This window comes from Electrona antarctica (assembly GCF_951216825.1).
Source record: "Electrona antarctica genome assembly, chromosome: 9".
NCBI classification, from domain to species: domain Eukaryota; kingdom Metazoa; phylum Chordata; class Actinopteri; order Myctophiformes; family Myctophidae; genus Electrona; species Electrona antarctica.
Window position 1 is genome coordinate 35,207,165 of NC_136790.1, and position 22,008 is coordinate 35,229,172.

General features: G+C 42.1%; 2 protein-coding genes across 5 annotated transcripts in view; both read left to right on the forward strand.

Moving 5' to 3' along the window:
• Positions 1 to 1,639: 1,639 nt before the first annotated feature.
• atf7b (activating transcription factor 7b) lies at positions 1,640 to 13,309 on the forward strand. Of its 4 annotated transcripts, none has more exons than XM_079511189.1 (13): positions 1,640 to 1,778; positions 3,254 to 3,315; positions 3,672 to 3,768; positions 4,346 to 4,476; positions 6,362 to 6,502; positions 7,023 to 7,180; positions 7,287 to 7,383; positions 7,503 to 7,622; positions 7,733 to 7,876; positions 9,415 to 9,465; positions 10,467 to 10,655; positions 10,782 to 10,887; positions 11,111 to 13,309. In XM_079511189.1, exons 2-13 carry the CDS (start codon positions 3,268 to 3,270, stop codon positions 11,347 to 11,349), a joined length of 1,521 nt encoding a protein of 506 aa, XP_079367315.1. In that variant the 5' UTR covers positions 1,640 to 1,778; positions 3,254 to 3,267; the 3' UTR covers positions 11,350 to 13,309. The 4 variants fall into 4 exon arrangements, with proteins under 4 accessions (XP_079367315.1, XP_079367318.1, XP_079367317.1 ...); XM_079511192.1 differs by having other exon boundaries at positions 11,084 to 11,222; XM_079511190.1 differs by having other exon boundaries at positions 1,648 to 1,774.
• Positions 13,310 to 13,503: 194 nt separating this feature from the next.
• dip2bb (disco-interacting protein 2 homolog Bb) overlaps positions 13,504 to 22,008 on the forward strand; it is a 60,820-nt gene continuing 52,315 nt past the window's right edge. Inside the window, exon 1 of the mRNA XM_079511188.1 lies at positions 13,504 to 13,718. Within this exon, the coding sequence (XP_079367314.1) occupies positions 13,634 to 13,718 (85 nt within the window). The 5' untranslated portion in view covers positions 13,504 to 13,633. The remainder of the gene's footprint in view (positions 13,719 to 22,008) is intronic.

Genomic DNA, 22,008 nt, shown 5'->3' on the forward strand with positions numbered 1-22,008 from the left:
TCATGCATTTCCAACTTGCATCGTTCCAAGTAGGCCAGTGCCCAATGGGCACCGCTCTAGAGGCTCTGGACAGGGCCCCTGCCCTGCAGGCTCTGCATGGACAGGGCCCAAATTACTAAATTAGCCAATATTGATCACACCTGATCACAATCTCCATATATGGAGCAGGCCTGTACTGACATCACAATGAGGTTATGACATCTGCATAGATGCCACATTTGGGCATATGCCTGATGAAGAACTCCATATGGGCATAAAAGGGACACAGTCACACAGACATATCATAACTGGGTGGGGCATCCATTTCTAACTTGCATCGTTCCAAGTAGGCCAGCGCCCTATGGGCTAGTACAAATAAATGACAGACAGATATTGGGAGTCTGGCCCTTTTTCCTTTACAAGCTCGTTATAACACGGCTCACTCATCATTCTTGATTTATGCTCCGTCGTACGACGGTGTCGCGCGACAAAATACAAATTTCCCAAGTTCTCGCGATGTTGTTCAGTGTTGCCATGTCAGCTTATTATAAGCGTCTTTGGGCTTCGTTTTGTGTAAAGTTGCTTGTAAATAATTGGTAGTTGGGGGCATAGATATTCTATGGTTGGGGGTTGCGGTTTTTTGGGCTTGTTTGTAGTGTAGAACTTATTTGGGCTTGTTTCCTAATGTATTTTAAACCATTCGGGGCCCCCAGATTAATGTATTAAGGACCCTACATCTAAACATATTTTGTGCCAGCAGGGAGCCCCATAACACGATGACCAGATTTGTCACAAATCATTTGTATTGTTAATATGTGTTGTTAAAGAAATATTCCATTTTGTCAATGTCAATTTGTCATTTTTAAATAGCAGATCTACAACCTCACAACGCGTCACACCCACATGCCACTTAATGTGCACCCCCCTCGCTTTTTTTCTTCTTATATATTCAATATTTCATAGAAGTGTATATTTGTACGTTTTTAATGTTCTGATGAATTGAAAATGGAGGACCCTGTTGAACAATTAGTGCTTTTCCTGGTTATAGCAGTTAGGGCACCTACGGACGGCTGCAATCGAAACTGGCCCCGTAAAATCTGAATCCCCCACCCACCCCTTTTCCCCTCACTGTATATGTTTATTTTCCCTTTTTACCTCCTCTATGATGCTTTCCTGTTTTGACTATATACTGTGTATATTCGTACCTCTCTAAATGTTTTGATGAATTGAAAATGGTTTTGTATTGAGTTGTACTTGAAATGTACTGTAACTGTTAATCAATCAATCAATCAATCAATTCCTGTACTTTTGTTTGAACTGTACCCTTTCTAATTTCTACATACTGACAATATTCAAGCAATCATGCCTCAAGTCACCACCTCGTATGATGAATTGAACAAGGTGGACCCTCTTGTAAACAAGTGTAGTGCTTTATTGGGTCGTCCACTCACAGTTAACAGTTTTGTTTGTATTGAATTGTGCTTGAAATGTACTGTAATTCTGCAAACTGTTAATAAATACTTCAATCAATCAATCAAACTCATGTGTAGCTAGACTAGTCGTTTATTTTGGGCTTGTTTTCATAGACCTGGACGCTTATTTCTCTCGCACAATCTGGCAACACTGATAGTATTGAAGCAGTAGAGAGTGTCAACACATCGGCCCTGAAGACAAGCAGCGCGGCGTCTCTCCGCGTCCCGGAACACCGGACAGAGACCGAGCGGACTGGGGACTGGTGGGGAGAAGGCAGGGGAGTGAAGTAGGCTAGCTGCTGCTCCAACGCTCGCTCGCTCCGGTCGGTGAGTTTAAAAACATTTCACGCTCAATCCTAACTGCCAAATTGCCAACGTGGGCTGCGACTCTGCGAATAGCTTTGCAACGCACGTTCACGTAATAATATAGTAATAATAATGTCAGACAGAGACTGCTCTGACTGTCACACTGTAAACCACGGTCCGTGACCACCATGTAACCATGTTTTTTTGTTGTTCTGATTCACGGACACTTTTCTTGCGTTGTTGTTGGCAGTCAGAGGATTCTCTTTCGTATTAGCGTTTGCTAACCCAACTTGTGTGGATCTGTTTTGGTTTAACTCGCAGTATTCTACCGACATGTTTAAAAGGGGTGGTGTGTGTTTAAGTGTTGTTATTTTGTTGTCACCTCCAGCGGAGATAATCGTTTGTCTGGTTGCTTTCCGTTTTGTTGTTGTTGATGCTTTAAATGGCAGGATTCTCATCTACCAGGCAAGTTGGTGGAAGAATGTCAGAAAGGTTTTAAGAATCGGAGCGTTCCTTGTCTTAGCAACGTTAGCTAAGCCTTAAATAGCTAACGCTAGCTTGAGGCCCATCCCAGTGGTCAACCTGGTAGGCTACAGTAACTTAATCATATCGCAAACCATAGAGACAGCCTGCCCTGCAGGGCTATTATGTGGATTTCCGTTACCATTAGCGGGGCGTTAAATTATTGGAGATTATTAGCTTTTAGTTAGTATAGCTTGCATGTTTGTCCTCTCAGCTCCTGGACTGGTAGAATCCCAGGTCATAATGTCTTGTATCAGCCCCTTTGCTACAATCATTTTTTTTAACCTATACCTTGTATGCGTGTTTTTCTATGGTCTTAAATGACGATCAGTAGATTATAAGCACACTCAAAATGTGACTGTAACAATGCTCTTTGCAGGCCCTAAATGCCAAATCTATTGTGTTTACTTTATAACAGTAGCACCGCCAGCTGACAACAGACTGTATAGCCACTAGCCAGCTTGCTAGATAAACCTTTATTGATCCCGAGGGGGAAATTCACTTGCCAATGGCAGTACAACAGTAATAAACAAAGGGCATAATACAGGAAAAAATGAGATACAGCTATACAAGATACTATGGTATTACATACAAAAAGGGTGAGCAGGTACTGTAGCAACATTGGGACAGCAAGGAATGCCATCAACCCCAGTTAGACCAATTCTAAGTCAAGCTACTGTACCATAGTAGATGACACCTAGTTTACACAGAGACAAATCAGACAATGGCATATTTTGTAGTTTTACTGTTGATGCACAGTCTTAAGATGATGATCTGATGTGAATGTGATTCTTGATTACTGTTAAATGTTGACAGTCATCTTGATATTATTTGATATCAGCTGCACCCTAGATCTTTTCCTCCTGTCCAGCCCACAATGCATGTGGTTGATTACAATGCCAGTGTTATAATTCATTCTAATGAATGTATCTATCTTTACAATTTAAAGAGGTTCTTGTTCCTTTCTGTTGCAGGACATTTGTGTGACATGGGGGACGATCGACCTTTTGTATGCTCTGCCCCTGGATGTGGGCAGGTACAGTTCATCTATATTTTATTGAGGAACACAATTGTATGAATAACTGGACAAGAAGTCTCCACTGTATGCATATACTGTATATGTCCCAGTACAATTGATCAGTGTTGTAGACACTGATTTAATGTTAAGCTCGCTCCAATTCCAGCTTCTCGTTCATTTTGACAGTAGGAAAAGGAAGAAATTATCTGAAAACGAGACAAATATAATTATATCACCTAAAAGAGCACCATGATGGCCTTGTATAAAGAGTGAGAGTAACTTTAACCTTTTGTTGAGTTATACAAGCTAAAGGATGCTTGCCTTTTTGTTGTTCTTGTGTTAGTTAACAAACTGCTAAATGTTATGTTTTACAGAGATTCACCAATGAAGACCACCTGTCCGTCCACAAGCACAAGCATGAAATGACTCTAAAATTTGGTCCTGCCAGAACTGACTCGGTTATCATACAAGGTTAATAACATTACAGTTTACCAGTAAAAGTTTGATTTTCTGATGCATGCAATACACCTGCTGCTGTGTGGACCTACCAATATGTTACCACTTTTGATAACCTCATGTACAATACATGCTGGTATCTGCTGGTCTTATGCTCCGTGTATGTGTAGATATCTTGATCTTTTTATGTTCTCTTTGACATGCTTATTTAATGTTTGATTATTTTCTTCCTGCCCTCCTCCTTATTATTCTCCCTTTCTGCTAAAACAAATTTCACCCACAACTTTATTCTTTACACATGTAAACCAGTGATAGGGCAGGAGTCTACAGTATCTCCTGTTTCTGTTGCGTGAGGCAGCTTGATATGCAAGTACATCCCCTGGATATGACGCTAGTATGTCGCAGGGATACTGAATTTTTACTCCAGTATATTTGTATATAGCTGTTGATTGTCACGAAAAGCTTCCAAGTTCTCACAGCCCAATACCTTTTTACAGAGTTTGCTATAACTTGCATGGATGATTTTTTGGGGGGAAGATTATAGTGTGTTGTCTGTAACCCTCTTGGCTAAAGTTACGTGTCCTTCTGTCAGACCAGACCCCTACGCCGACACGCTTCCTGAAGAACTGTGAAGAGGTCGGGCTGTTCAGTGAGCTGGCCAACTCCTTTGAGCAGGAATTCCGCAAGGCACAGCAGGAGGATGACCACAGGACCAAACACTTGGTAGGAATATAGATGGACTTCTGTTATTTAATGTCACACTAAGGTGTTATACACTTTTGTTTCTTTGATAAAATTCCCAAAAAGAATCAATGTTCTACATTATTTAGAGCTGTAAAATAAACATGAATGCAATGTTAACAATTTGAAATGTTTAATGCGTCATTTTATTTTGAAGTGGACAGCTGGAAGTTTTATCTGTTTTTGTAGTGTGCCATCAATTGGCATGTCCTCCTATGGCTCTTTTTGGAGAAGTCTCACTCCGATAGTGACACACGCACACGCGCGCGCGCACACACACCGTTTCCCACACGGAGCAGCCCTGCCTCTCACTTGGCGCTTTAACTGGCAGTGGAAAGCCAGAATAATACAGTGCTGCTCTTAGCTCTTGTCATTTAGCTCTTCTTGTTTTCTCCACTTAAAATGTATTTGCAGGTCTTGTCATGGAGTCAACTTGCTAAAGATGAAGTGCACAGAGCCTCCAAGAATGGCTTTTGATGTGAGACACTGTGAGACAGTGTTCTGGTTCTGGACAAAAGTCAATTAATATTGCACTTCCTCTTTCAATCTCTTCCTACTGCGATTTGGCTTGAGTACAGCCGGAAAACAGCACGAGTTCTGCCTACGTCACATTTGAGGCAAATTAACAAGACCATATGTGAGCAATACAGAGTAGTGCCAACCAAGGCTGCTAACATTTGAAACACTACTTTTCTCCATTTTCTCTTTTAAAAATAAATCTAATGTGAACGTTTATTTTAAAATTAAAAATGTGTTAATTTCATCTTGAGTTCTCATGTGGTTTAGGGTCAATGTTTTGCCTGGCGAGATCACAGAACCATCTGTTTAACTACACTTAGAATAGTTGCGCCCCTCTGAGCCCTCCCTTGCAGTCTGCATTCCCGGAGACAACCCCCCCGAGTCGCTGTCACTTGCTTTGCTCAGAGTGACAGCATGGGAGTCACCCAAAGTCCCTTTAATTGATTCAAAATGATATTGTAGGTCAAGCTAAAACGGGCAATCCATACGCTAATGCTGGCAGACCACAACCAGACTCGCTCAACCAAAGACAAAGTGAGAGTGATTTGCACTGTGATTTGATCTAAAAGCCTGTTTGGAATTAGCCCTCAGGGTAAAACTTCTGTGTCATATTTCTCGGAATTGTGTGCCTTATTTTATTTTGACAAAAATCTTACAAAAGGATATGTCAAAGAATAGATTGTTCCATGTTTATCACACAGCATGTCGCTTGGAACGTTAAGTCAGTTAATTGCCTGGGCTTTTATTTAACCATTATATAATGAGTATTCGAACATCATTTTTGGCCAATTAGACAGACTAATCTCTGTTTCTCTGCTGGTGAAAATGTGAAATGCCACTGCACAACTTTCGTTGTCTCCGTCAACCCTGGAAAGAATACGTTTTGGCGCCATTGAGAGTTCATGTCACTGTTTCTGATATTTGAGTGGTGCAACCACTCCCTTACGGACTTATGTGGACCCCCCCCCCCCGGAACCCCCACACGGAGTTGCACCACTCACTTCACACGGGTGTGATTTTTTTTAACACAATGTGCTGTGTCAGCATGGGCCTCCCTAAAAATGTTGGGTATATAGTATAGTATAGTATATCCATTTTTCCATTTACACCACTGGATATAATACCTCTTTTCTTTTTTGATTCCTCATTAATTTGGTGGTAGTTTTATTCCAAACATACTGTAAATATTCTTCTGAAATTCACACGATTTATGGTGTTTTGATTATGTACGTACAATTTAGACATTTAGCAGACATGCTCAATCCAGAGCGATTTACAGTACAAGTATATTTAGAGGAAATTCTTCCACATTGCTTGCTTACTTGTCTCGCTTCCTCCTGCTGCTAAGGCTGCACCTTTGCAGACACCATGTGAAGTTAAGGATGAGGATGAGGGTCCTTTAGAGGTTGATTCCTCCCCTCCTGAAAGTCCAGGCTCCGCATCCAGCATGTCGGAAGATGATGAAGAAGAACCCAGGGTGAGAGGCAAGGTACAGTACTGAGTGATTACCATCAGTAAATCCATGTTGGCATCATTTGCAGCAGAGAAAATTAATTCTGGGTAGGTATGGGACGATTTGAAAATGTCATGTTGCGATTATTGTGAAAAAAATTATTGCGATTAACAATATTATCAATAATCAAAATATGCTTAAAACGCCAATTTTTGAACCCCCAGCATCCCTATTCTGGGTGGAACGTTTGCCAAACAATTGCTGATCTACAGGCTCACAACGCGTTGTGTTGAATCGATTTGTGTAGAGTGAAATAAGATAATTCCTAATGCGCTCCTCACAGGTCCGTTTTATCAAGTACAGAGGGTTTAAGTGGTACTGAATTTGCAGCTCAACAAAAGCTAATTCGTCCTTGTGTAGGACAGGACAATTTCACAATAATACGATTATTGTGAGCGTTTTTTTAATCATGATAAACTATGGATTATCGTCCCATTCCTAATGCTGGGCATGGATGATTGCAGGGGAAAAATACTCTTTATTGATTTGTCAACAGGAAACACCCCCAAAACCCATGCCGAGTTCAGCCCCTACCCCAACGATTGTGCGTCCAGGTTCTCTGCCCCTTCATCTTGGTTATGACCCCCTGAATCCAACACTACCCTCTCCGACATCTGTTATCACACAAACGCCACCTTCCAACAGGCAACTGGGGTAAATCTGCTCTGCATTTCTTCCTGTTTTCTCGCTTCAGTCTGTGTTTCATCCATGAGTAGAGAATTGAGGGATAGCCATTTACAAGCCTTCATCTTGTTAACAGCTCTCCGACAGGCACTTACCCACTGGTAATGCACCTCCCTAATGGACAAACGGTCCCTCTGCTTCCCAGTCCTGTACAGATGACCTCAGTCATATCTGTAAGTATTGAGTTTTAGAAACTTTTATTAGTGTGTGATAATGGAAATTGATTTAAAACACTGTCTTAATGTCATATTGTGTCTTTTTCCCCCTCCTCTGCATCTGATGTAATGTGCAGCTTGCGAGGCCAATAAACGCAGTCCCCAACATCCCTGGTATTCCGGGTCCACCGATTGGTGGAGCCAGCAGTGCCTCCTCTTCCCCGTCTGGATATAGCGCGCACTCTGAGGCCAAGTTGGTGAGAGAAACGCATTCACGCAGCCATCCTCTTAAATGCCATGACTTGCACATTACACATTATAAACCGCCTACCTTTTACATGAATACCATGTCCCTGTGTCTTTGCAGAGGCTCAAGGCAGCACTAACTCAGCAGGGCCCGCAGAATGGTACTGGGTGTGGAACAGGGACAAATCCTACTGTCCCACAGAACCGGGAGCAAACCCATCAACCCACTCAGCAGTCTGATGCACCCTCACCTGCCCAGCCACAGGTAACGTGCATACAACGCAACTGCAAGCAAGGCATACAATTTATACTATGACTATTTGTAGATTGATTTGCTGTACATTATCCAATGTCTTAATTGCACATTAGTTTCCAACACATCTGATCATAAAAGTCTAATACCGGTACATATGACGGGACTTAAACTCATTCACTGCCAAAGACCACACGTCTGATATTATGGATTCGGTGACTCATTTTTTAATTTGATCAAGATGCTCTATGCAGCGCCCACCTCCTCCATTTTGACTAACGGTAATAAATCATTATCATTTAGGTTGCAACGCGGTACGCGGCAGGGTTGTTGCACGAGCTCTCTTCTGTTCAATTTAATGCTTGAACCGCTTGCTATTTGTATAAGAAAGCATCTTGACATCAAAGGAATAACTATTGGGAGCGTGGAATGTAAATTTATTAATTTATTAATTTTTATGATGGATCCAGCCTCATCACTCCCTCCGCTTCTCTCCTTAATTAAATATTTCGGTAAACTGTCGGGCTACTCTATCAACTGGCAAAAAAGCGCATTTATTCCTCTCACTGATAATTTGGAGCAGTCATATCTTGACTCCCTCCCGTTTAAGATCGCTACAGAACAGTTTACATACCTGGGTTTATCCATCCCAGTGAAGCCAAAGTTGCTCTTTAAATATAACTTTATTCCTCTGTTAGAGAAACTTAAAACAGATATCGAACATTGGAGAACCCTGCCGCTATCAATGATAGGGCGCGTGAACGCGATCAAGATGGTTCTCTCCCCAGGTTTATGTATTTATTTCAAAACATCCCAATCAAGCTCGCATCATCTTTCTTTAAAAAAATCGACTCAATAATAATGTATTTTATTTGGGGTTACAAATCTAACCGTATCTCAAAGAATCACTTACAGAAACCAAAACAAATGGGGGGGCTTTCCCTCCCTGTGTTTCAACACTACTACTGGCTGGGCCACCAATCTCAGAGCTTTAATTTATTGGCAAGAACAGCTCCCTCAATCATCCGCAGACACTCCTAAATGGCTCCAGTTTGAATCCCAGGCAGTGAAGGGCAGCTCTCTTTCAGCTCTCCTGTTCTCCTCAAAAGAGTTACCAGCGCATCTATTGGAAGACAATTTCGTACTGAGAAACTCAATTAAAATCTTGAAACAAGTATGGAAGGTACTTTCAGTTCCCAATCTGTCTGTACACTCTCCTATATGTCATAATCACAACTTCATTCCATCTCAGACAGATGCAGCCTTTGCACTTTGGAAGGACAAGGGCCTGACCAAATTTTCAGATCTATATATATAAATAATCAATTCGCATCATTTACTGAGCTGAAAGAAGTATTTTCTCTCCCACACTCTCACTTTTTTCGTTATCTACAAATTAGACATTTCGTTCAAAATCAATTTAATCATTTTCAAAATCTACCTCAGGAACACTGTTTATATGCGTTATTACAACAACATCCAAACAACTCATCTCAAAATTTGTCTCACTATTCTCCAAACTGTCTATCCCATCAACAAACCATATCAAGGCTGCCTGGGATGAGTGGGAGGAGGATATTGGCCTGGAGCTGTCCGATGAGGTATGGAGCGAGGGGTTAAGAAGGATCCACTCTGGTTCAATCAATTCTAGATTACAATTTATCCAGTTTAAAGTTAACCATAGATTACACTACTCAAAGGTCAAAATGAACAAAATGTACCCAGCTGTTTCCGATACCTGTGCTAGATGTAATATCTCCAAGGGCACACTGGCCCACACATTCTGGTCCTGCCCTAAAATTGTCTGGTTTTGGCAAAATATTTTGCAGTGTATACCATATTAATATTGTTCCGGATGCTCTAGCTGCCCTTATCGGTTGCTCCGACGCCTCTCTCGCACTACCATACACCATACAGCAGACGCTTATGCTCGGCACATTAGTAGCCAAAAGAATTATCCTAACAGAGTGGAAGACACCGACTGTACCATGTTTTAATAAACGGCTTAATGATTTCGTATCTTTGATACATCTGGAGAGGTTGCGTTGCAACAGCCAGGACAATCTAGCAACTTTCGAATATATATGGGGCCCTATTACTGCTCACCTTGATTCTGCTGTATAACTGCTGGCCTGTTTGCCCTGCTGCTGTGCTCTTGTTCATATTTATGTGTTATATATTGTTATATATATGTAATATATATTATTATATATATTGTAATATGTGCTATGTATTATATATATATATATTTATATTGTATATTATGTGTATATGTTTATATATATATTTATATTGTATTATATATTATATTATATATTTATGTTCTGTATGACTACTGCTCTCCATATGCTGCTGCTACTCTATTGATGTCTCATGTTGGTTGTGTTCATCCTATGCTGTCTTAACACGATAGGCCCGCCACTCGTTTTATATACATTGTCCAGTCTGGTGTATGTGTCATTGTTATGTATGTCTTGTTTGTCATGTCTATAAAAAAAACCTAATAAAAACTAATATAATAAACAAGTATGAAATCCTTCAGCCAGTTACAGACAACCATCATCTTGGATACGATTTAACGACATTGTTGGTTTTCTCCCAGGTGTCGCCAGCTCAGCCAACCGGAGGGCGCCGGCGCCGTGGGGCGGAGTCGGACCCAGATGAGAGGAGGCAACGTTTCCTGGAGAGAAACCGTGCGGCAGCCTCCCGCTGTCGGCAAAAACGCAAGGTCTGGGTCAATTCTCTGGAGAAGAAAGCAGACGACCTGGTCAATATGAATGTCTCCCTCGCTGTGAGTCCTCCACACACTCCATAAAGTGTATACTGTATACATTGCTCTGTTCCTCCTCGTCCAATCATGGGTACCCCGTGAACAGACAGGTCGTGAACCACTCTGTTTTCTTTGTGTTGCCATCAGAATGAAGTATCCCTGCTGAGGAACGAGGTGACCCAATTAAAGCAGCTGCTTTTGGCCCATAAAGACTGCCCTGTCACTGTCATGCAGAAGAATGCTGCCTTCTTAGGTAAACAAAGGACCCCCGGATTGACCCACAAACCACCTGGAAATCACTTGATCTATTGTCCGTCTGATCTATCCCCCCCCATTATTCTCGGCATCAATCTTTTTTTTATTTCTTCTTTCTTTTTTGCTTTTGTCAAGAACCAGATTCCAACTCATCCCATCTAATTTATGTTTCTGTGCTCGCTCACCTCTTTAAGGGTGAATGTTTCTCTCTCTGTCTGTAGCCGTAGGAGGCGGAGAGGATCGCTCCGGGGACCCTTCGTCCGAGCCCACCGGCTCCCCAGCGGCGGTCATACGGCGTGGGCCGTCGCCCCCAGCTCCTGCCTCCAGTCCGGGGCCCACCATCAACGGGCTGAGCGTTCGCGCCGCGGAGGCTGTGGCCATGTCCGTCCTGGCTGGGATGGGATCGGTCCAGCCGGGAGGGGTTGTCATGGCTACGCAGTCACAGCTGGGACCCAGATGATGAGCGGGCTCAGGCAGCCGCTGTGAACTTAGCAACTTTTTGGAGGCTGGACTGGTACATGATGTATGACACGAGGGACTCCTCTGTTGTTGATATTGCTCTCCCAGAACCCCCCCCCCCCGCCCCCTAATCCAGGATGCAGGACTGTTGTGTTGGATTCCCTGACATAGCTACACAGACTGAGATGCTCTCCCTCCCTGACAGCTGGCTGTAATCACTGAACACTCTGTTGTTCTACCGTCAACCCTTAGGCCTAATTTATATAATTTATAATTTTATATAAATTAGGCTTTAACCTACGTGACCTTCCCCCACCCAGAGAAGCTTTGTCACCGTGTGCATGCACGAATGCTCTCTCACTAGAACTTGGCTCATTCCTTTTTTTGGCGGAGGGGGGTTTATAGGTTTTACCTGAAGGAGTATGTATCTGAACCCCTTGTTTAAGAACATCCATTGGTTTAATTTGTCTTCAGCGCCAAATGCATTATTTTCAAGGCTAACCGCTTTTGCAGTATCAACTGCCTTTAGGATGGAAAATGATTTTTGTATCATATGATAATGGTTTAGTATTATATTAAATCTACCCTGGTACTGTGAGATTCGGTGACTGTGCAGCAACAAGCAGCCTGGAAATGTCTCCAATCTAGCCTTTTTGTCCATTTCCCTTTTCCCGTATTGTCCACACTAGCTCCCAATTTTAACTTATATACATGTATGTATTGGTTAACCACTTTCAATCTGGTGTCCCTATTTTGGGCATGTCAAAATAATTCATTTTCTAAAATAGCAGATCTATAAGCTCACAGCGTGTTGACACACTGAGCTTGTTGATTGACTATTTTTGAAAAATGTTCAAAATATAAAATAGGGCTTAAGTTGGTGACCCCAGTGCACGTCAACCACTTGTCTGAAACACTTTATTTTAGATTTCAGATGTACCTACTGTTTCCCTGTGTATGCACCTGTCCTTTTTGCCATGAATTGTAACCCATGTGGAAAGAGTCTGGCTACAGTATATCTGTACAATATGTATGAACCCCTATTGACTGCATGGATTCATGGAGGCTGAACAATACCACTGTTTGCTTGCGTCTGGCTGTTGCTGGTTTTATTGATCTGCTTTACTACACACTTTATGATATCAGATAATTGATGCAAAAATGGACCTCTGCCATGTGAGGATGCCATCTCCAGTCCTAATGTAACAAACTTGAAATTGTTAGCTTTAGATATCCTTTATATTATGATAATCAACAAACTTAATTTTCTTTTTTATCATTACCCAGGCGTTTCAGTTGGAAAAAGTAGTGCAATATATATTTTTCTATTGAATATCAATTTCCTTCATTTAACTATCATTTATGTAGCCAAGTCACTGGGAGTCCATATCAGTTGAAAGTTAAGACAGGCCACAAGACAAAAATGTGAAAAGACGTTTCATTTGAAATTGGCGATTAGAGCACATCTATAGGAGATGCTAGATATCCTAGTCTTGGGTGCTTTTTTGCATTTGAAAAGCACTTTTGTCATGAAGTATACTTATCACTTATGTAAGGTGCTTCTTTTTTTAATGTCTGAAATGCAAAGTAATGCATTTGTTTTATGCCACCTTATTTTGCTTTTTCAAGTGTAACATGTTTATTTTTCCTTGTCAAATTGTGTCGTTTTGTTTTTTTAATATATATATATATATATAACATGTCACCATTTTAAAGTTGTTTTTTTCCTGTGAAGTAAGGCTTTTCTCATGTGAATATATGTCCCCATAACTTAAGAGGAAAGATGTCAGTTTTGAGTTTTCAACATTTTAAGTTGGGGAGAAAAAACAAAATCACTCTTGAGATACTTAAATAGAGGGAGTTTTTCCAAATATTGGCACCTAAAGAAAGGTGAAATTGTGTATAGTCTCATCTAATTAATACATTGTCTGGTAAAAAATAAATAAGTTAATGGGGGAAAATATATGCTTGCATGGGTTTTCACTTTGGAAATGAAATTACATGAAATCTGACTGAGATGTCTCTGCATTTCCGTTAAGAAACGGCAGAGGGAGCAGTCTGTTATAGTATACCATACAGTCCTAACAATTAGCATCAACCGTGGTCATGTGACATATTCTGGTGAGTCGTTTCATCTCCCACAGTTATGGCGGTGTCGGGGAGTCGCAGGGATGGAAGACAATCCACATCTTGATTTCAATATTTCTTTTTGGCCGTAAAACGTGGCATTTCTCTGTGTTCACTATTTAGCACACTGAAGGGCTGCTAGTCATCCCACGATCATCATGTCTGACTGTGGTGTTGATGTGTCTGCTCTTCCTAAGGAGGTCAGAGACCAATTGGCGGAGTTGGATCTGGAGCTGTCTGAAGGTGAGTTTTTATTTTACAGTCAGCAAAAGATATGTACCAGTTGCAACTTTATTCATTACTAGTAGGCTACTGGATGCATGTGATCGGGAGCGTGGATCCTAACGATCCCGATAAAAACATCAACAACAGACAACGACCATCCCATCCGATCGTCCCATGCCAGCCGGACGGAGACTGCAGTGAATACGGACGCACGACTCTACAAATGATGCAAATTCACTGACATCCTGTTCTTTAATATTCGTTAACTTGACGTGTCCTCCGAAGTAGTTTCGTATATTTAAATGTGATCTAAAACGCCGTATTAAAGCCTTGGTTGACATCTTTATAGATGCTACCTGTGTTCTCAGTATCGTGGCACATTTTCTTAGTCTTATCGGTTGGCAGTTGATCAGCAGTGTTATGCAGAGATATGCATACCATAGCTGTTGCCTGTTGGCCATATTCAGCCTTTCCTCTCTTGTGGAGGAAAATGGGTCAAGTTTCTCATCATCACGGAGGCCTTGTGTTTCTACTGTTCCATGGAGTGTGGACATAAAAGCCTGTATTGTGCTTAATACTAAGACTTCTGTGTCCATGTCTTCAGAGATAATGAAAACCGTATGCTTTGATTTGCAGGAATGACATGGGGAAAGAAAATCAAAACAAAACAATGAAAATGTTATGCAAGCCACCTTCTCAGTTCTCACACAGTGAATCACAATGTTACTGGATTGGTAGTGCTGTGCAGATCGTGCCTGCCTGGGGGTGGATGAGTAACATGTTTTGGATGGAGAAAAGGAGAGAATATATATATGGTCTCTAATGATGCCTGTGTTTGAGTCACTCTCCATTCTTCCAGAGCTATATTTTGCACAGTGTCTCTTGCCTCCACCGCAATATTGTGACAATTTGTGAGTGAGGAAGACAGAATGTGTGCAGAAAGATAGATGAACCAAGAGAAAAGAAGCTTGGGTGGAGAATTCTGGAGATGGTTTCAGAACCCTTGGCTAATCTAATCTGCTGTGATACCGTTAACAGTAGTAAGATATTGCATTGTTAAAATTAGAAGCATTTATCTTTCTTCTTACATGAACAGATGCTGCATCTCTATGGAGTAGGGATTTATGACTTGGACAGTTAAAATTTCAACCCCTAATAGGAAATCATTTTGATATGTCCTAGATGTTTTTTTACTGGGTTTTAGAAAACAACTTGACACTGACAGGTGGTCAATATTTAGATTAATGGAAAACGATAGCCGTGTATGTGGACCCACTCCTTAAAAATTAATACCATTAATTAAAATAGTCTTTTTCATCAAGTGTATGGTACTATCCAATCTTGAGAGATTAGGTATTATCAAAGTATGGGGATCTTCATCAGGATACTGACCTGATGAAGATCCTGTGAGATCGAAACGTTGTCTTAAAGGACCACTTCACCACTTTTCAAACTATCTTCCTATAATAGGTCCTCACTCATAATCATGGCACCATTTTTTTCCTACTCAGTCTGTGTCTCATAGGAGAGCTGTGGTCAGTTCAGAATCATCGTTGGGCAGATTTTGTTTTAACCAAGATTTTTTTTTACAACAATCTTTAGATTTTAATTATCTTGAACGATGGCTTCCTTTTTCGCATTGCAACTTTTCAGGACTAGAAAGCCTGCAGTTTCTATTAGCTTGGATTCCCCGTCGATGATGTCACTGGTGGACATGTTTGTGAATAAGCAAATAAGGACACATCACACATGCTTAGAACTATGATCATGACGTTGCAAAGATGCAATGATGCATATAGCTGCTCCAACTCAACTCTTTGCATCGTTTCATCTGCCCGTGTGAATGCACCAAAAGACGCGTTGTGAGTTGATTTGGAGCAGCTACTGTAGGCTACATGCATCATTACGTCTTTGCAACGTCATGTTGCTGGCTTCCATTGACAATGAATGGTAGACTGCATCTATTACATTTGCCCGTGTGTGAACGCACCATATGGGTCGATTCATATTCCACTTTTAGTTCGGCTCTGTAGAGAGTCTAGAGACTATACGATGGGACATCATTCAGAGGTTTGGGGGTTTCGCTTCGGAGCCACTGAAATGTTGTGACAACCCAAACTCATTTCGGCACTCCAGCATTATTTCCTCATTCATTCAGCACAGCTTCAAGTTCAATTTGTTGGCGTTGAACACTGGGAGTTTGGAAGAGACACAAGCCAACCTCCAAATGCTTGTGGCCGAGAAATGAGCTCCGCATTGTCAGACTACTAGGCGAGGCGATCTAGGGGTAGAAATGGTGAGGGAAAAACGCTTTGCTGTACATTCACGTTTGAGGTTAAAATGAATAGTTTTTTACAGCGAGGGCCGGTCAGGTATATATCCACTCTTATAACAAACTATCTTTACACCTGGGAAAAACTGAATCCATTCGCTTTGGATCTAATAGTAATCTCAGCAAGGCAAATGGCTTCTTGGTTAGAGTGGGTGACAATGTTATCACACGTAAAGATGAAATTACCTACCTAGGTTCCATCCTGGAGGCTAATCTTTCCGGTGATAAAATGGCCACCAACGTAATCAAAAAAGTCAACCAAAGAACAAGATTCCTTTACAGGATCTCCTCACTGGTCGACAAAAACACCTTGAAGACCTTAACAGGAGCCCTTGTACAAGGCTTCTTTGACTATGCATGCACCTCCTGGTACCACAGCACCTCAAAGGCCCTTAAAACTAGGCTCCAGACCTCCCAAAACAAACTGGTCAGGCTCCTACTTGGCCTCACCCCCCGAACCCACCTCACCCCTGCCCACTTTGACAGACTGGCATGGCTTAGGGTCGGCGACAGAGTACAGCATCTTGCAATGGGTCTGGTCCACAAGATTCGATACTCCACCAAGATACCCATGTACCTGTGTAGATACTTCCTTAATGTTAACGAAGTCCACACCCACAACACCAGAGGGAGTGCAACGAACCATGTTCAACCCAGATTCGGCACAAACAAGGGACTAAATTATTTTCGCTCCTATGCCACCAAAATGTGGAACGCCCTACCAACAGTCATTAAGACATGCAAATCCCTTGACTCCTTCAAAACCGCTCTCAAAGGGCACCTACGGATGGCTGCAATTCGAAACTGGCCCCCGTAAAATCGGAAATCCCCCCCCCCTTTTCCCCTCACTGTATATGTTTCTTTTCCCTTTTTACCTCCATTATGATGAATTCCTGTACTGTTCTTTGTCTATATAGAAGTGTCTATTTGTACGTCTCTTAATGTTTTGATGAATTGAACATGGTGGACCCTGTTGTAAACAAGTGTAATGCTTAATTGGGTCGTCCACTCACAGTTAACAGCCTTTGTATTGAGTTTGTGCTTGAAATGTACTGTAATTCTGCAAACTGTTAATACAATTTTCAATCAATCAATCAATCAATCAAAGAGCTCAGTGAGGGGCACAAATAGTTTCATGTAAAGGACTTCTGGCCCCCTGACTGTCTGGAGGAAGCCCCGGCCAGCGGGCCAGTCAGATATGTACCCGCTGATGTGCAAGGCTCATTTCCCGGCCACAAACATTCATGTCAAGGACCTCTGATATTTACAAGGGACGCTAGCTGTGAGAGAGTATGAATTTACTTTTATAGAGCCTAACTAAAGTCGGGTCGGAGAACCTTCCCGAACCGCCTATTTTCGGCACTAAATAGGAGTATGAATCAGCCTTACCACTGACATCATCGATGGGAATTCCAGCTGAAATACAAGCTATTGTCCTGGCATCAATAAAAAATCAAACAGCAATGATGCCATCTTATAATTATTAGTGAGAACCAATTATATGAACATAAGGTTGAAAATGGGTGAAGTGCTCCTTTAATTGACATTATCAAAATATTTCGATTTGAAGATACTTGTGAAAACTTTGGCCTTATTTATCTGTGGATATTGTAGTGGGCATATTGCTTGGTATTTGTACCTCAGTATGTTAAACCGTCCAGTTATTTCTTCAGGAGTAGTTGCTGGAGGTTTTATTGAATACAGTTTCAGTATCTCAAAAGCACACCCTATTCATTGTCCAAACTCACTAGCTTTTAATTACAGCTTGTCAATTATTTACTTGACTCCAGAGATAATGTGATGTGACCATATGGCCTGACTGGGGCAGTGGGGCCGCCATGACACGGAAATAGTCATCAGTATTGTGAGTACAGTTTGGGCGGCAGTGGCTCAGGAGGTAGACCGGCCACTCGGGAATTGGAAGGTTCCCAGTTCGAACCCAGGCTCCCCCTGTGTTACTGTCGAAGTGTCCTTGAGCAAGACACTGACGACCTAAATGCTCCTGATGAGCAGGTAGGTGCCTTGCATGGTTTAATCTGCCATCGCTGTGTGACTGGCTGGATGCAATGCACTCTGTAAAGCGGTTTGGATAAAGGTGCTAAATGACATTTATATAAATTGAATCATCAATAAGCGCTAACATGAGTCAGTGATAAGCCCTTCATTCATACTTTGTTGCATGACGCCATTGCGCGGCAAAAATAGCAGACCTACGAGCTCACGATGCATTGCACCCACGACGCCTCAATGCGTCGTGGGTGCAATGCATCGTGAGCTCTGATAGATTGAATACTTTATTATAAATTATTAGTCAGAAATATATACAGCAAGTGGTATAGTAATACAACAAATACAAAGGATAACACAAAAGTCCTGGGGACTTGTTTCCATCAACATGCATCATCATAGCATGGCTTTATAGATTTGTCTGTGTGCAACACTGTCATACGACAGAGCATAAATACAAGACACCAGAGTGGTCAGTCATCCCGTTGCTGGGGATGAACACTCTGGAGGAAGACTTGTTCCTTTGTAACTTCATATCAGAAAAGCCTCTTGTCTCATCTAAAGGCTAGCGCTGTACAGATGCCAGGTTCTATTGTCTGTGTCTTCCAGTGGGATGTCGTGCATTTGCCTTCTGCTCAGCGGTGCTGCTCGGCCCACAAGCACCACGCTGTCAGGCCAGGCCAGGCAGGCAGCAGCTGGCTGACTATGAGTCTTAATGTTTCTCATGCATATCCTTTACACATGGCAACAATCCCTCCATTGTAGTCCTCATAGAAGGGACTCCCATAGTAACACGTAGAGAAGAACCTATGGATCAGCACTTTTTCTGTGTGTGTGTGTGTGTGTGTGTGTGTGTGTGTGTGTGTGTGTGTGTGTGTGTGTGTGTGTGTGTGTGTGTGTGTGTGTGTGTGTGTGTGTGTGTGTGTGTGTGTGTGTGTGTGTGTGTGTGTGTGTGTGTGTGTGTGTGTGTGTGTGTGTGGTGAGAGACAGAGACCCACATAGTTGTCTTGTGACCGCAGCAGTGACTGTAAGGACATGGTGAATGCCATTGAGGGGATCAAAGGCGTGGTGATTGTACAGGACTGGAATTCAGAGCACTGAAAAGAACTGTGTTAAGCTGCTCAACTTTGGAGTGTGTGTGGGGGTATCACATTGAGTGCAGCTTACAGTATGTGTACTGTATTCTTGTGTGTGTTTGGGCGGGGGTTGCATAGAGGGGTTCATTCTGGGAGGACTCTTATATGACTGCTAATGGAAATTATCCCTACATCAAATGCAGATAATAGTCCCTTTAAAAGATGGCGGGACACTTTACACAGCCATTTTTACTTCCGGTTCACGGCCCGTGAACTATTCGCCTTCAAGTTCAATATAGAATGAAAAGGCTGTGGCACGGCCGTGCGTGCGTGCACCGACTGGTGCTCACTTCCCTGCCTGTGTGTTGCCTTGGCAGGAGAGCGGCCGGTTTTCAGCTCGGCAGACTAGTAGTCCAGGCCATGCAAAGGAGAGGGCAGGGCAGAGAGAGAGAGAGAGAGAGAGGGGCAAATGAGAGATTATGTTATGGCCCTGCCTGCGTCTCCCAATCTAGGTCACAGAGCATCAGGAGGCAACACGCCTGGCTCATTTAGCCTGTGAGTCACACTGGGCCACAGTACTGCTGCTGCTGCTCGGAATCTCTCTATTATTCTCTCTTGTTCTCTTCTCCTCTCCTCTCCCAGCTCCCATTGCTGCCCCCTCTTATCAGACCCTTGGTTGTAATGTTGTATATGTTTTTGAGTGGTGCAAACCACTCCAACAACTGACTTTGTACCCGTGTACCCGTGTTTGTTCGTACCAAAAAACGAGCATGGTTGCTATGGTTAGCAACCAAAAAAACGAGTTGCACCACTCAGTTCACACGGGTGTGATTTTTATGTTATTGTTTCACTTACTGTGTCAGGTCTCTGTCTATTATAGGCTAAATAGACTTGATATATAGATTGTCGATGGACATATATGTAGTTGTTATATGCACTCGCATTTATGCACTCACGACAACATGCATGACAACTGAACTTGTCATGCAGTGTGTGTGTGTGCGCGTGTGAGTGCGCGCGCAGCACTGACAGAAGGAAGCTGCTTTAGCCTACTGTATCTATTTAAAAGCTCATTTACTGTTGCAGAGGAGCTGTGCTGTGATCTCCAGCCAGACACAGATATTAGAGCATGACCGATGTGTTGGTCTGGCCGATTGTGACGTCATCGACCAGTATCTGCAATTATGTAGCCGATTTGTTCCAGTAAATGTGTCCAATAACTTTTCAAGAAATGGCAGATTTTCAAGTTCATTTTTGAGTGGTGTAAACCACTCCTACAACTGGCTTTTGTGTGCAGAAAAAATGAGCATGGTTGCTATGTTCAAAATAATTTCTGACGTAATTAAATCACACCCGGGTGAACTGGATGACCGTAGCAACCATGCTCATTTTTTCTGCACAAAAAAAGCCAGTTGTGAAATCACATCCGGGTGTGATTTCATTACGTCAGACATTACGTCAGACCACAGCTGATCATGCTATATAAAACCTTACACCACTCAGTTCACACGGGTGTGATTTTTTTATTTGTGTTTACTTATAAGTTTATTCTTCTCAAATATAAACTTTAATATTATATTCTATATAATATATTATTATTTTTTCAAATTGATTAGAAAATCTTCGGTCAAAATATCGGTCAAAACCTCCGTAATTGGTTGCTTTAGGTCCAGGACATCAGTCGGGCTCTAACAGATATGGTTATAGACTAGGAAAAAAATAAGGAGCATGGCTTTAGAAATGTAACTGTGGGTGGTATGTAACACCTTGTCTGATTCCAGTTTAGATCACATACAAACACACATTCGCCCTGCAAATGCGACCTGGAATTGTATGCTTTCTGTACAAAATATATTGAATTATTCACTTGCAACTGAGCACACACACACACACACACACACACACACACACACACACACACACTGTGAAGATAAGCACAAATACCAGACACTAGACAGTCAGTCAGTCAGTCAGTGGTTGTCTACTGTAACTCTATATACTAACTGTGTCATTATCCAGATCGGACAATCCTGCCAGTTCCTTTTCATGAGTCAAACGTACCTTAATTAAATAACAGAGACAAAGAGAGTGGGGGAGAAGAGTAGAGCCCAGACGATCCGTTTCAAAGTTGTTTTTACTACATCAGTATTGGGATGCCAAAATATCTGTCAAATCTGTGTCTAGGAGTAGGACTCTAGTCTCCAGAACCCAACAATCTGACATTGGTTTGGTTTGGCTCTAGTCTGTACTGTACTGTTCGGTCACTGTGTTGTTCCCTCAATTATTGAATTTCACTAAATTGAGTCTGCTGCACCGACGAGATTGTGCAGCTGCAGCAAACGCTTATTTCAGGCTGTCTATTCCCAGTGGTTTTGCTCAACTAAGGCAGAAACGCACCCAAGTAGTGTGGTGATAAATCTATGATTTAGGTCAAACTTAAATATAGGCATATCAATTATTTTGTTTTTGAAGTTTCCTGCTCCATTTGTTTTTCCATAATGTTTTCCGTAATGTTTTTTCTTCTTACTTTTTTTTTTTTTTTCCATGGTCAGTTTTCACTCTGTTATTAAGTCTAAATTATTTTAAATGAAGACTCTGTTCACCCAAGCATCCGCTCCATAGACGGCAGTGACGTAGGGATGTAGGGACCATCCCACTAAAGCTCAGATTTATGGAGGCATACCTCCCATCTTACAGTACGTTTTAACAGCGGGCGACAGCCAGACGAATTTGCCGGAAGTGCCTTATTTGTCTATGGGACCCGGCGACTACCGACGATGGCAGGCGAACAGGCGATGGTCAAAGTGGGCGGAGCAACGTCGCCCGAAAAGATAACAATCTTTTCGGGCCATTGGGCGATGTGTCGGCCGATGCTCGCCCGCTGTTAAAACGT